This window comes from Caretta caretta, chromosome 18 (assembly GCF_965140235.1).
Source record: "Caretta caretta isolate rCarCar2 chromosome 18, rCarCar1.hap1, whole genome shotgun sequence".
Taxonomy (NCBI): Eukaryota; Metazoa; Chordata; order Testudines; family Cheloniidae; genus Caretta; species Caretta caretta.
Genome location: NC_134223.1, coordinates 14,139,953 through 14,155,950, shown reverse-complemented (window position 1 = coordinate 14,155,950; position 15,998 = coordinate 14,139,953). Strand labels below are relative to the sequence as shown.

Here is a 15,998-nt window from a genome sequence, read left to right as displayed (position 1 = left end):
TGTATTAAGGTCAAAAAAGTAAAATTCCTTAATTCAAGTTGGAAAGAAAAATCTTACATTTGCTGTCCAAACGTAAAAGCAGACAGCACACACCTCATTCTTCCAGATTCAATCAGATTTTATTTTGATTTAGGCTTTTGTTAATTACCCACTGCCATTTGAGCTTAAGTTGATGACATAAATGAATTATCCCATGATAATGTCTATATTTAAAAACAGATTTGGGATTCATAAATACCTTCCCAACCCCCTATGACTTCCTCCAATAACAACAAGACTATTTTATATCTTTCATACACAATGCTTAAAAATTGCCCTTAGGAAAAAAACACAGTAGCGTTTGTCAGCGGGGGATTTCTCTTCCATACATTTGAGCCAGACACTCAACCGAGGGTTAAAAGGAAACTGTTTCATAACATCAAATGGTGAGAAGCAGCAGAGGGAGGGAAAAAGGCAAGTTACATAAAAGTCCAATTGTACTTACGGTCTCCTTATTGGGCAGTAACTCCTTTCGGATCCTGAAGAAGTTCTTGCCGTACTGTCTCAGCCCTTTAATGAAGCGTTTCTGTGCAAGAAGATAACACACACAGAGTGTCAGCAGAGCAAAACAAAAACAAACAAAAAATCTTTTTAATCAGCGAAACAACTGTTCTCCTCTTAGGGACTGCTGATAAAAAGAGAAAAATGTGCACACATACAACAACTGAAACCATCAAAAAGGGGAAGGCTTCGAAAAGCCCCCTAAACATTCAGATGGACTTAGAATTGAACCACAAACTTCAAATATTTGGAGCTAACAAAAAATTGTTCTGCTGTTGGTCCAAAATGATCCCAGTTATTGGATCCCAGGGTTGGAGAAACAGCCAGCTCCTCTCCACACCAAAAAAACTACACACACAAAAAATCAGCAAGATCTATTTACATCTAAGGGAGGGTGAGAATCACACCGACAAGGAGGAAAGAAGAATATGTAACGTTATGATTTTTTTTTTAAGTGACTCTCCAACTGGGTGACGAAAAGGTTAAAAGTCCTTGCACGGGCACCCGCACCCCCACACCCAAAAAGATCCACGCTACTTTGGTAGGAATAAAGGCAAAAAGCTTCCAAATAAATCCCTTCAAGAGGGAAAAATATCGCAGCTTCTTATCCCCCCCCCTTTTTTTTTTTTAAAGAACAGTTCACGTTTGGTTTCAAATCCAAGGCAGCAAGAGACTTTCTTCTTTCACTTTGCAATAATCCACTTGGAGAGGAGAAAGTTCCCCCCTCCCGGGGCTTCTCCTTTGGGGGTGGGTTTTGTTTGCAATTTCCTCGGGTTCAGACACCCCCTACAAATAACAGCGGAGACTGTTCAATCCAGATCGGGGTGGGGCGAGCTTGAAACCAGCCGTACAAGTCCCTTCCCGGCTCTGAAAAGCGCCCCATTGCAAGCCGGAGCCCAAGTGGTGAATTCTTGCTCGAGCTCGCCTGGGAGCTCGGCGAGCTTGCCGCGAGCTCTACACTAAAAAAAAAAAAAAGCCACCGCAAACCCCAGCACCCCAAAGCAGATCGTCTTCTGCGCTCCCCCCCCCCCCCCGCAAAGCCCAATTCGTGCCAGGCGAGGAGGAGAGGGCAGAGACCTGGATCCGTCTCCGGCAGCCCCAGGTGAACGCTGCTCAGGTGCCATGCAGCGCCTCTCCGCAGGCGGGCGGCTGCAGCGATCCGAGCGCGGAGCTCGCGTGTCACTCCGGGGCTCTGACACTACAAAGCGGGAGGAGGCAGCGGGCGGCAGCCGCGTGACATGTGATCTCCGCCGGGCTGTGCGGCTCGGCAAGAGAGCCGCGGGTGCGCTGCAAAAGGCGGCCTGGATCGCCCTGGAATGAGCCCAGCACGCTGGGCTGGGGGCGGGCAGCGATCCGCCGAGCGCCCGGCGTCCTGCCCACCGCCCGGCTACAGGGCCAGCGGGCACGGGCAGCATCCGCACGGGTGGCTCTGACCACAAGGTGAGCGGCCAGCTTTAGAGGGAGGGGGTTGAAGCCCCCCCAAAAGGAGACTGACTGTACAATTCTGCTCCTGAAGCAGCGCTCTGTGTAAACGCGAAAGCTTGTCTCTCTCCCCAGCAGACGCTGGTCCGATAAAAGATACCACCGCACCCACCTTGTCTCTCTAATATCCTGGAACCCACAGGGCGACAACATGCATAGAATTCTGCTCCTGTCATGAGCAAAGCAGGGGTCCGAGGGGAAAATCTGGGAACGGATTAAGAGCTAAATCCTTAAACAAACACTAAAGGCCTAACAGAGAGTGTTTGGGGAGGTATTTTCCTCTGCGAATGGGCTTGGTGGGCCAGGAACTACAATTCTTTGCAGAGGTAGTGATTTTTTCTTTTATGTTTTTATTTTAAAGCAAAGAGGTGAACCAAGGAAGCATCTCCTACCACCTAAATGTTGTATAGCTTCCCAGCCACTGCAATCTGTTTTCCCCTTGCTTTGATGAATATTTTTCTGTGGTTTATACAGCTAGTAAAGTTTGACTCATTTAGCAGCTTAGACTATAGCTCAGGGACCTTTTTGTGGCTTCCCCTTCCCCAGATTAATCTATCTATCTATTCCCTGACTCTAAACACTCAATAACTTCCCAACCAGGGAATATATTCTTCCTCTCCGGTGTTATTTCCCTATGGTTTGCATCCTCATTTGTTAAATATATTATGACATGCTATTTACCTTGGCCTGCAGCTTTGGGACTTGTGGCTTCCATTCCTACCCACCCCCAAAGAATTTCACAAATAAATCAGTGCAAAAGGAACATAGCTAAATAATTGGTGACTGGATTGTTAAAGGGGCCTGAACTGAGCTTCCTTTTCTGCAGGCATAAGAATACAGGCACAACTAATCATGAGTACAAAGTTCTACATCAAAAAACTGGGTGACACTAAAAAGCTGGATCCTAATGTGTATACTCTATGGGGGAAATTAAATTAACTCCCAGAAAAGTGCAACGTGATTTAAATCAGCTTTCATCTCAATACACTATCAGCCAAATCTTCATGTGAGCACCCAGCCCAAGAAGCTGGGCTAAGTGCTGGCAAATGGGCAAAGTGTCCCCCACACCATGGAGTGGGTGAGGAACTATCCCACAGAAACTAGTTCAGCCCATTGAAATATCCCTCCATGCCTCTTTTGGGCTCCCACCATAAGGTGGAGGATCCATACAGCAGTGGATCTTCTGTACCCTGCACCTCTCTTCAGTGAGCTGCTGTGCAGGCAGCCCCTGTGGAATTAACCACACAAATCCCTTGCTTCCTTGGCAGTAGAACTGTTTTGGTTCAACGGTCGGGGAACCCTTCTGTGGTGCATAGGCAGGAATTATCTATCACAGATTTGCACGTTGAGGCGGGACTCCCATCCAAGAGTTGAATTACTCACACCCATTTACTTCTTTTAAACCACTGGATCAAGTCTCCAAATGGTGGCACAAGAGAACAGTAGAAGTGCCAGGGACAGGAGTAATAAAAGCACTCAGGATCCTCAGCAAGGAATCTTGACTATAAGGAAGACACCTGCCTTTACCCATCAGACTTTAGACAAGAACACCTCTACTATGTAATGAGGACTGGTGCAGTGTGTAACTCTGAGCCAGTGAGTCTCAACCCACGGCCCAATCAGCACACCGCTGTAGTTCATATGACATCCTCAGAGCCATACAGTATTGAATGCGGTTCACCTAACACATTGTGGGCCACATATGCAGCCCACAATGGCAAACAGCTTGAGAACCACTGCTCTGAGCACTACTCATACTGGTGGTTCTCACTGCTTCAGTGTCAGTTAATCAGGGGCACTTCACACTGTTGTCAGAGAAGCCGTTATCCCCCACCACCATGAACACATTCCTCACATTATGTGCTTCTACTGCAGAGAAAGATGGCAGCCGTAATGGGAGGACTTTAATGCCCAAACGCCAGCTCCATATATCCCACAGTGCACTGCGATGTACCTATACAACTAGCAGCACAGGATGAAAATCAGCCAAATCAAGATGTATGTGCCAGCATGTAACCCAAAGCGCTTCACAACTCTTAACAAAAAACACTCAGTATGGCTCTGGGCTGGAAGGTGTTTAGTTTTCTTAACATCACTGTCACCATGCATTGCATTATAGGCACTATGCATTTGCAGCATCAGGTAACCGAGTATATGGGAAATTTCAATATAAATAATTTCACAGAAATATTAGTGTGAAGAAAGCCATTCCAAAGAGTGGTCATTATATAAACACAACTGTTCTCTTTAACAGAACAGTCCATCTATGGAAGAGCAGGGCCAGTGCAAAATGTCAGAGCAACTTGTGGTCCAGGCCACAAGGCTGGAAGACATGGGTTCTACTCCCAGTAATTCCACTGACTCACTGGGAGACACTGGGCAAATTGGCTCAGTTTGTCCATCTGTAAAATGGAACCCCCACCTCCGAAGCATTTAGAAACCTACAGCTGAACTGTCTAAACAAGTGCTACATGTTATAATTCTCCCACCTTCCAGCCTACTCTACCACTCCCCAAACTAAATACAACCCTTTCTGCAAAAGAAACCATTTGAAATATCTAATTTAGCAAATTCACCACAATAAATTTAATGAACAGGAAATGTCAGATGCTAAAATGGAGATACTGAATAAAGATCCCATTGCGGACTTAGCCTGTTATCAAAAGCACTTAATGGCATTTTAGCAGTTGTGTTTAATCACCACTTGTTAAAAAAAAATTAATTTTTTTGGTTAAAAAAAGTACACTTTCACTGTGTAGTGCAAAGCCTGAAGAATTATGTTCTTCATTCACTTTACTTGGTTGTGATGTTTTATTAAAAATGATGAATGGTGTGGGGAGAAGGAGCTTTTTAAAAAGTAATTCCGAGTTGACAATCTAAAGTTATTTCATAATTTTTAAAACCAACTTTTTCACATTTTCCAACTGCTCTGATTAAATTTTGCAGTAAAAAGCAACTTTACTTCTCATCCTGTTCATGAGTTGCCAAAAGTACCTATCAGGAATGTAAATGTGGAATATCCTATCTCAACAGCAGGTTAGACAATGCCAGATTTCCAAAGCTTGATTCATTTCAATTTCTTTAACATTCTGAAACCTCTGCCAATCACACGGTTCGCTTACACTACTTGTCTACAGGTATGATCTAATAGGTTTCACCATTCAACCATTTCAACCACACGAACTGACCTAGTGCGTATTCAGTGGAATTACCATGGGTAATAAGAGCACAATTCCAATCTTTAAATCACTACTGGATGTTTTTCCAAAATATATGATCTAGTTCAACCACAAGTTACTAAACTGGACTCAGTAATCAATGGGTGAAATTCTCTTGTCTGTGTGTTATTCAGGTGGTCAAACTAGGTAATCACAATACCTTTAAAATCTATGAATAGGATAGACACTAAATAGCTAAGAAACAACTTCATACACCAACAGTAATCTCCAAAATGAAATGGTAAATTTTAACTGTCGCTTCCCTTCCACAAGCACACCACTGTGTAATAAAACTGAAACCATCTTACACTTCTCATTGTTACTTAAAAAAATATGGTGGGTATTAAAAGAAAACTAGGGCTAGACATTAAAATGACAGCACCAAGTGTCCAGCCTGGACTTTGTACGAACTGGAAGGGAACCTATGGTTTTGACGTGGTCAGTGCTATCATTTCCACATTGACAGAAACAAGAATCCTTGCAACTGAAAGATATTTAAGCAACAAGAGACGTTTATGTCATGAGGGGATATAATCAGGCTTAAGGTGCACTAAGAAGCAGGAGAGACTTACTTTGATTATAACACTGCTCAGTGCAAATACTGTGAGGCAAAAGAAAGACTTCTTTTTATTAATAAAACAAATATCTTTGGGCAACTAAAAATAGCTCCATAATTTACGTAAAAGAAGCTTAAAACAAATCAATAAAATAAAACTGCAGACAATTAAGTCAAAAAAGAACTAGATAAATTCATGGAGGATAGGTCCATCAATGGCTATTAGCCAGGATGGGCAGGGATGGTCCCTAGCCTCTGTTTGCCAGAAGCTGGGACTGGGCGACAGGATGGATCACTTGATGTTTACCTGTTCTGTTCATTTCCTCTGGGCCACCTGGCACTTGCCACTGTCTGAAGACAGGATACTGGGCTAGACGGACCTTTGGTCTGACCCAGTATAGCTGTTCCTGTGTTCTTAAGTATTTCTATTAGAATTTATTTTCTAGATTTTTTTTTTCCCTTCCAGCTCCAGCCGTTGGTCAGTTTCCATCTCCATTTCTGCCCCCACTTCCCAAATCACATCAAGATTTTCCTCCTTCTTCCTCTCAGTCATGCACAATGAGGCTGCTTTGAAAAATTTGTTTCAATATAAAAAGAGCAGAGACTGGAGTAACCTGTTGCTCCACATTCTGTGGTGGCCCGAGTTGCCTATTAAATACCACATCTTGGCTTCCATTTTTCCATATACTCTTCTCTATAGGTGTTGCCTTTCCTTACTACTTCAATCCACCTTTAAATAATGGAGCAACACATTCCTCTTTGCTTTTTAACACTATATTTCAGAGCAATCTTGCAGAAAGGCTGGTATGAAGGGGAGGTAAACTTGGGAGGTGGGGGTGGGTTATGCCCCGCTGTCAAGGGATGTTGAATTTCTGAGCTGTAAGAGTGAGGTAAAGTCGGAGGACAGCGGAGCACTAAATGTTGATCCCACAGATACACGGGAAAGGGAAGAGTCTTGATGTGAAGTGCAAAAGGGGGTTTGGAGCGAAGTGGTCTAAAAGCACTAATCCAGTGGGGTTTTTTTTATGAAAACAACACATTTTACACCTTTTTATTAAAAGTATTTGTTACAGGGTTTTTGACAGACTTCATATTTGTACAGCACCTTGAAGAAGAAGAAGAGTGCAGCAGGAGCTAAATGAGTGCTAAGTACCCTGAGTATAATTATTGTAAAGTAGCATTAGGAAATCCTTTGGCTTGATGGTTCAGCAGCCACTGCTGATAGACAACACCAATATGTTTTGTGAAATGGTTGCCATGGCTATTGACCAGATGGAACACAAGGTCTCCTAATGCTGTTTTATAATCTGAGTTCCCCCCAATGTAATTTATTAGGTTCTATGGTATCCTGCTACAATGTGTAAACAGGGGGCTATAAATAATCAAGGCAGCACTAGGAACAAGCATGTTAATGTTTGCATATGTGTTACTTGTAGGTCCCATATTTTATCCCAAGAAACAAATACCATGACAAGATACACAAAGCCATTATGCTCTGACTAACAGAGCTCAGATGGCATGTTTATCAAAGTGATGATAATGCCATTACGATGCTGTAGTTAAGGTTATGCATCAGGGTTTCTATTATCAAGGGATTATAGTTTGGCAGGGAAAATTTGCTGCTGCATGCTGAAATTCAGCACCCTTGGGTTTAACCTAGGACTGAGGATTTGGTTGGGTTTTTTTTTTTTTTTTTTTGGTTTGGTCTTTGTGAACTGTCTAAATCCAAATTAGGTTTGGCTGTGGGTTCTAAAAACATGCAATAAAATCAAAAATTTTAAAATCGCAAAATAAATAAAACCCTATGTCTAATCCATTTTAAAGTTACAAATTTTAATCCATATGATGCAAAAGGTAAGATTCTCACAGAAAACATTAACTTTCTCACAGATGCCTACTGATCCCATTCAAAAGTGATTTTTCAGTAGGTTTTGTGTCTCTTTCGTCCCCACAACTCAGAAAACGATCAAATCCTGAGTGCTGTTTACACTTATGGAGGATTCCCCCCAGATATTTATGTGCTTATTATAAAAAAAAACCTTTGAAATGCCAAGAAGTATATATTTTCCTATTACTATAACTGAAAGAACTGGTAAAAGGATTTTCCCTCAAACTTTAAGGAATATTTTAAACTCTTGACTATGACCATGCATGGAAAGCTTCCGCCTGTGAAAATGGGGGTTATAACAGAAGTCCCAGTGTGGCAGTTTTTGCTATCATAAACGCTATAATAAAATTACAGTATGTTTTTTAAGAGGCCTAAGATCTTCCAAGTCTTTGCCAACTGAAGTTGTCATCTTCCACATTAAATATGCCCCAATAGGCTTTACAATAACATGCAGAAAAAGTTTTACACAGTTCCAATAGTTAACAGCACATAAAGTAAAATTCACAAATGAAAAGCATCTTAATTCTGAAACAAAACTTTTACAGGATGAAAAGTTACACCAGTTGCTTTGCCTAGTTGGAAAAATAAATGAAACTTACTTGCATTTGGAAAAACCAGTTAGTGTGCAAAACACATTTCTGGACTGCCCAAAACAATAACTATTTTTTAGCATTCAGACGTCGTATATGTACCTTGGCTGAATTTCAGTACACCGAGTACATTTTATTAAAAGCTTGGCTGTATTTTTACATAAATTAAACTTAATATGTATATGTTAAAAATAAAGATGTTCGCTGATAAAACAGAATGGAATCAAATATACTCTACAAATAGCGGTGTTTCCTTAGAGGGCTACTTAACGGTTGGTTGCTAGGCCTAAAGATGTCAGATATCCCACACTGAAGATCTTAGCTTGGTGTTTTCAAGTACATAATATTTTTCATCCAATGAAACCTTATTGCAACAGGAAAATGACTATCTTCTCTAGCACTTTTTCATCTTGAAAGACTGCAACCCACTTTATAAACTCAGGGCCAAATCCTGCTCAAGTGAGAAGTCCCATTAAAGACAAGATGGACCTCTTGAGTGAGAAGGGGGATCTGGTTCTGAAATACATATCCAGGCTAGACACAGACTCAACATAACTACCACAGAAATGCAGCATATATGTTTAACCCTAAACTGACTAATTCCCTGAAGGCTCTCATGTGGCAAGAGGCAAACTGTCTAGTTATTTTGGGGCCACTAAGGGCAGTGCACCAGATATGTCTGTGGGAACTGAAAGGCAAGATCTCGGGAACATTTGTTTGCAGTCAGTCTTGCTAGGCATTGCCATGGCCCAGCCAGTATATACTTCCACTCCCCAGCTAGCCCTACTGCTCAGAAACCAGGAAATAGCAGGATGTGAGAGCTCAGAGCATCATCAACTGGGGGCAGAGACTTCCTGTCATGGAGCCCAGCGAGGCTGTATGATGCAGAAGCAGGTGGAGAAAGAGACTCTGTTAAGTCAATGAAGAGACAAGGTTTAAGAATACCCCACTTTGGGAGCAGCAGCAGGGAAAGTTCACTTTGAAGAGGGGATGGAACTATGAAGCAGATGAGACAGGCCCTGGGATGACGGTGGGGCACAGGGTTTCAGCATATAAAAGCAACGCTGCACAGCAGTTTAGGACAGGAAGCGAATACCATATCCCAACTGAAACTCACATGGAACTCTTACAAGGTCAGTCCTTCAGGACAAAACAAATCAAAAGCCTGTCAAGAAAAATCCTTGTTCAAGCCTCTGCAGTGCCCTGTAATATGCCCCGCTGCTGGGAGGACAGGATATGCTTCAACCTCATCTGAACTTCCTTTTTTTTATTGTTTCCTGTCACAACCATGTTTAATGTTTTTTAAATTTAATTTTGGGGTAGCTAGCAATTCTAACCTTAGCATTCGATACTCAGCCTCCTGTTTCTTTTATGAGCTCCCAACAAGCTTGAAAAAATCAACCGAGTAGGAAAACTGACTTAGTAAAACAGCTTCCGAAGCCTCTGAGTACACTCCATGGTACTTGAGCAGATTTACTTGCAGTTCTCAGACTAGCCAACAGCAGTGGCAGTAGATCTTTGGGGAAATGTCTGCCCTCCACTGTCCCCTTGTTTCCCTGCACTTTCATCATCCCCCTCCCAAAAACGTGTTCTGAGGTTTGTCAGCTCCAGTCCCTGTGTACACTGCACATATGAATGTCAATCAGCATGCCCACCAACTGGAACTTCCCTCTTTTAAAGATGCTGTTCTGAGCCCGAAGGCTGGACTCTGAGGAGCTTTATTTCTCTTTCCTGATACGACTTTGACACAGACCCAACAGGCGTATGAAAGTTGGGACCTGGACTTAATGGGGCTTGTACACTAGAGCTCAAATAACTGGCTTAAAAATGTCCAGAGCTCTATTACATATCTTTATCAGAGACCTTTTTCGTAGTGGGGCTCTGGGTTTAGATCAGTGGTTCTCAACCAGGTGTACGAGTGAGTACCCCTGGGGGTATGCAGACAGAGGTCTTCCAGAGGATACTAGATATTTGCCTATTTTTACAACAGGCTATATAAAAAGCACTAGCAAAGTTAGTACAAACTAAAATTTCATACAATGACTTGTTTATACTGCTCTGTATACAATACTCTGAAATGTAAGTACAATATTTATATTCCAGTGGGTTTATTTTATATGGTAAAAATGAAGAAGTAAGCCATTTTTCAGTAATAGTGTGCTGTGTCACTTTTGTATTTTTATGTCTAATTTTGTGAGCAAGTGGTTTTTAAGTGAGGTGAAACTTGGGGATCTGCAAGACAAATCAGACTCCTGAAAGGGGTACCGTAGTCTGGAAGGGTTGAGAGCCAGTGGTTTAGATGACCACGGTCACGACACTCACATTCTTTTATTATTTCTGGTCTTCAAAAGGCATTGCCACAGAGTGACGATAAGAAAATATGGTTCAGTGTTTTTGCAAGTAAAACGAGCACTGGCTAGTTAAGAAGCTGAAGCAGGAACAGAGGGATAAAAACTGCCAGCTACCGCTCCTCAGTTCCACACCAGAATTAAAATAACCTGACACTAACTGCAGAACTGTAACTTGGATTAAGACATTTTTCTTCTCTCATGTTATAACAGCCTCTCTCCTGCCTCTGTAGTTTAAGCACTGCACATCCATCCATTTATGAAGCTTGTGTATTAATAGTTTGTAACTAGGTCATGAAAAAGTTCATAAGGTCCCAGTCCACTAGTTTGTTTTTTGTTTGTTTGTTTGTTTGTTTGTTTCGGGGGGGGAGGGAGAAGAGGAGAAAAGAAGGGGAGGATAATTAAAAATAATTCCCTTTTACTCCTCCCTCCATCTGAAAGATATGCCTCAGTTTAGGCCCCATTTTCATTTTGCAAAGTGTACAGCAACAGAAAAGGGTTGAATTCAGCCCTGGTGTGAATGTGTGCTTCTCCAGTGATTTCTTCTCTTGATTGATTTAAATGAAGACACACCCATTACACCAGGGTAGAATTTGGTCCCTATGCCTTTGTGGTACACTAATAAAATAAAAGTGGCTTTCACTGATGCTTACAAACCTCCTGAACATTTGTAGCAATTAAAATATACATATAACATTTTGATGGTTTTGCATTACAGACTGGTCTCTATTAGGAGGAGGAGTTAAAAATTTTCAAAGGATACAAACAACATCTCCAAAGCACCCTCAGTGTCACCCAGATAACTCTGGAAAATACAAAATGAAGAGCAAGGAATCTATTGCAAGGTCTAAAGCTGCTAAACAATCCAGCTTCCACTCCCAAAAGGATTAATTTTCCAGGGATTTTCCATAACTCTGGAAAATACAAAATGAAGAGCAAGGAATCTATTGCAAGGTCTAAAGCTGCTAAACAATCCAGCTTCCACTCCCAAAAGGATTAATTTTCCAGGGATTTTCTTTCTCAAACACAAAGAAATAAACCTGACCTCAAATACCACAGGGATTCATGTCACAAATATTATACATAAGAAAGAGGCGCACACCTTCCCTCTAGAGCCCATGTATTCTATATATCTGTAGCCATATACACAGACATATAACATGTACACAGACATTAAGCAGACTCCCTCCCTCAAGGGAATGCCAAAGGATCATGGGATGGTAATGAGCCCCCTCCATGGTGTTGTACTGTTAAGCTTTTGTTTGGAACAATAGATCTCCCATGATACCTCTCGACTACTGAAAATATTGGTATTGAGTGAGCATGAGCACAGCTGTGTGTAAATTACATATATAAACAGATTAGATTTGTATATTTATACTGAATGCAAACACATTAATAGCACATTTGCATACACAGTTGGCTAAATGAGACTGCATGCAGAGTGGGATTTCTAGTTTCAAACACATTTAATTTTTTTTAAATAAAGTATTTAAGATGCTATTTAAGAGGTCAAACTGGTTTAATCATCCTTTCTCCCCTACCCTCCTCTAGAGCTATGCCTGAAATGCTGTTCTTGTCACTGCTTCATTCACCTACCATCCTGCCCAGATTATAATTGCAATGGAAAAAGCCTCATGTTTTAGCAGAAGAAACTGAAGTGGGGCATTTTGCTAAAGGTTATCTAAACTTCATTAAGTTTATTTTATTGGAGATGGGTTAAGGGGAGAGGGTTTTAGTTCAGCCACAAACAAAAACTACTTCTCAAATGCCAGTTGATCAAATTCCCCTTTTCCTCCCCTCTCTTCTATGTACTGTGATGGATCAATTGAAAAATCAGTTTGAGACAGAACATGATATTGAAGGTGACACAATGGCTACAAGGCTTTTCCAAGGCTGGTGAAGAAGAGAACGACTCTGTCATGCCCGTGGGCTTAGGGCTATCAGGCTGCTGCTTGCTAACCTTACGTGCTAACCCCAGCTTTATTTTTCCAGCAGTATTTTAGGAGGACTATTTTTATAAAGAGAGAGATTTCACATTCAGATTCACCCAAAGCAGTTTGCAAATCTTTTATTCATTTCCTACTTAATACCAGTTTTCTGCGTGAAATCCTAGACAAGAACCTCATCCCAAAAGAGCAAACAAACAAAAATCAATTATCTCTAAACGAAGAGCATTTATTTTGCTCTAACTGCAGCCCCTCTTGCTACTGACTCTGGGTATTTCCATCACACCTCCCCAGACAATGTTCTCAAGTCAGCCTCTCTCTTGACTTCACGTTTCATGTCGGCTCCTGTTAAAAGGTCCATTCCTGCCTCTTAGGCTCACCAACACACAACCCTACCGATAAATCACCCACCAACCTGCTCTTGGAAATGCACTGGCCACGGTGTGATTGCTCCAGCCCCGGGTTGCCAAGCAACCAACACAAGAGGGAAGTCTGAGAACTGCTGACAAATAGCCAAGTGGCTGAAACAACAGACCTCTCTCTCTGTCAAAAAATGTGTTTCAGAGAAGTGCCTCCCCTGCCTCCACTCTGTGCTCAACACTGCGTGATTGTAAAATCCGAATCAAAAGGCGGTTGTAATGAACGCACACGTCCCGCTCAATTACTAATTGTTAAAGAGCTGTGGGGAGGCTGCGATCACAGGGTGTATGGCAACAGAAATGTGATCCTGTCAACAAGATAAAGTCAGCAGCATGCCGAGAAACCTGGTCTAAGAGCAGCCTGCAGTGGCACATCAGAAGCTGATGCACATATCAAAAAAGACTGGGTATTAAAGCAGCAGAAGGGAAAAAAAAATAAAGGAAGATGCTGACTTTCCAGAGCTGAAGGAAAGCAAAGGGCATTTGAAAAGCAACTCTGGCCCTTTAGAAACACAATTTGTGGATTACCACAAGCATCACTGTCCAACCTCACATTACTACGGTTGCCTGGCCCTATGTTGCAGGAAGACGACGAAGAGGCCAGGAGGAATGGGCATGTCTGTTTGAAGGCTGCTTTGTCCGTCATCTATTTTCCCTCAAATTGAATAAGCTGAAAAAAACCTATTTCTCTTCCCAAGCCTTTGCTAGAGCGATCACCCCCTGGTGGTTAAGTTCTGTAGCAGCAGGTTTCAGAAGGGGATCTGTGCTGAAGACAGCAACAAGTCCCGCACTGTGAAGAGGCTGAAAACGCAAAAAATCCCTCTGGTTATTTGATTTCTCTCTTCTATATAGGAGTATGAAGAGAGTATCCTTATCAAACACACATGGGGAATTGTTTCATTATGGTACTTCAAATGAATCACTTCCACCCAAAAAGGACACAGACTCCACCGTTTCACCCATATTATTTATATTTAAGTGACCACAATGGGCTCATTCCTGTACAAGGAATACAAATGAAGATAATCCCTGCCCAGAGAAATTAACGCTCAGATGGACACAAGAGCTCACCTAGGTGGATCCAACTGCAGGATAGGGATGCTGTTACACAGCCCAGCTACTGCACTACCCCACACATCCACCCTTTTAACCGAACAACTTGCTTTACTGTAGTCCTCCGAAGGTAATGGATCATTTCACAATTAGCTTTTATTCCCATTTTACACATGGAGAGAGATTAAAGCACAGGGGAACTGAGGCTACACCTTATTGCCAAAACCTGCGTTTGTGTGGGGAGGACTGTTTTCTTTACAACCGGGTAAGTAATGTAAGCTGTAAACAAACTCTGCTCCTTTTCAACAGCATTCTAAGAGTTTAAAGAAAAAAAACCCGAAACCAGAGGCCTGGAATGTTTGTGACCCAGCAACACAGAATAATTTACTGCTGCCAAGAGGCACTACAATAATAAAGCTGTTGATTATAATTCACATTAGATTTTCCTGTGCAGGAACAGATTCGCTCCTGATTGTGGCTTGTTTAAAACCACCTTTAAAAATGAAGCTATCGGATAAAGTGCCTTCTGACATGTTGAAACTAAACCAAAACTTAAAAAAACCTTAACACTCCCCACCCCTGCACTTTCCCTAGGTGTACTTGCTACCTTTCAAACTGGAGAAATGGTTTGGAAATACTTCTCTCTGATATAATTTGCACTCATAGAAATCAGACATGCCAAACACTCCTAACTGTGAACTGACAAAACAGAAGTCCTAATACCCCATTAAATACTAGCTCCTTTTTGTTAGTTTTATATTCACATAAATTGGGTACGTTCGCATGTGCCAAATTGCTTTCGGTCGTTAAGACTCGAACTTCCAACAGTTAGTTAACTCTGCCCAGGAAGGAAATAATCAAGGAAAAATTCTAATTATAGAAATAGGGAAATATAAGAAATGAATTAAACCGGAACAGGAGCTCTTCCGCAAGATATGAACAGTAACACCATTGGGCATCCTTTTTCCCCAAGGGAGATCCCCCTCTGTGTAACTCAGACACGTTCTGAGATCTCTCTCCTTTCCTTTCACCCACTCAACCTCCAAGTTCTTGTGTCACAGCCAACAATGATTTCAGAGGAGGCTTAAGGTTATGACTTTTTCCTTTGGAGGACCTCAGCCACCTTTCACAGGGCTACGGATGCCCCACGTGCATTGTTACTGACCTTAAATATAAAAAGAAAAGCAAATAAGAGCACATTTTCATATTTTCTCCTTCCGTGATTTTAATTTCCTTTTTATTTTTGAACTAAAGGATTTATGCTATAAACTAAAGAACAACACACTGCCTGCAAACACACAAAACTACAGAGCTCCATTAAATCACAGATACTAAAGTGCCCCATTCTGGTCCCAAGTAATAACATGGGTGAGTGAGCACAGACGTACACCTTCGCCCTCCTACCTCTCTCCCCAACCTATAAGCAATAGTTCAGCAAGACCAGAGCATAAGGTTAATCACCAACCTACGTATTGCACAAATCATTACTTGGGTTCTTTACTTAAGCACCAGAACAATATTTTCATTTTTCTCCCCCTTGTACAAGATTTATCCCTTCACTATCCAAAACATATTGAGTCCCTAAATGCACATCCATTTATTAAAGTAACACTGCAAAGGAAGTCTGAAGTTTCTCTTTTTTAAAAACATTTTTTTTTAAAATCACTCAGTTTGAAACATTACACGCAAAAAAGCTGCATTCAGACTTCTTGAAATATGCTCTGTGATCCTTTCAGGACTCGGACAGTATTTCTAATGGAAGCTCCCTACTGCAGAAATACTGTTCCGCTGGGGTTTGGACAATTATTGTCAATTACTCTTGAGACTATTTCCACCTCTAAAGAGTGGCTTTCTGCAGTTGATATGGGGGAAATAAACAAAAAAACCTCAAGAGCTCCTCTGCTTCAGAGCAAAGGACAAATCCAAGAATAATTAGACACAATGCTGGCAAGAAT

The 15,998-nt window shown here is 41.7% G+C and overlaps 1 protein-coding gene across 5 annotated transcripts in view; it reads right to left on the bottom strand.

Annotated features, from left to right (window-relative positions):
* Nucleotides 1-15,998, bottom strand: part of RERE (arginine-glutamic acid dipeptide repeats) — a 401,076-nt gene that overhangs the window by 78,043 nt on the left and 307,035 nt on the right. For all 5 annotated transcript variants that reach the window (XM_075121005.1, XM_075121006.1, XM_075121004.1 and 2 more), the window contains one exon: nt 485-565. In XM_075121005.1, coding sequence (XP_074977106.1) covers nt 485-565 — 81 coding nt within the window. The remainder of the gene's footprint in view (nt 1-484; nt 566-15,998) is intronic.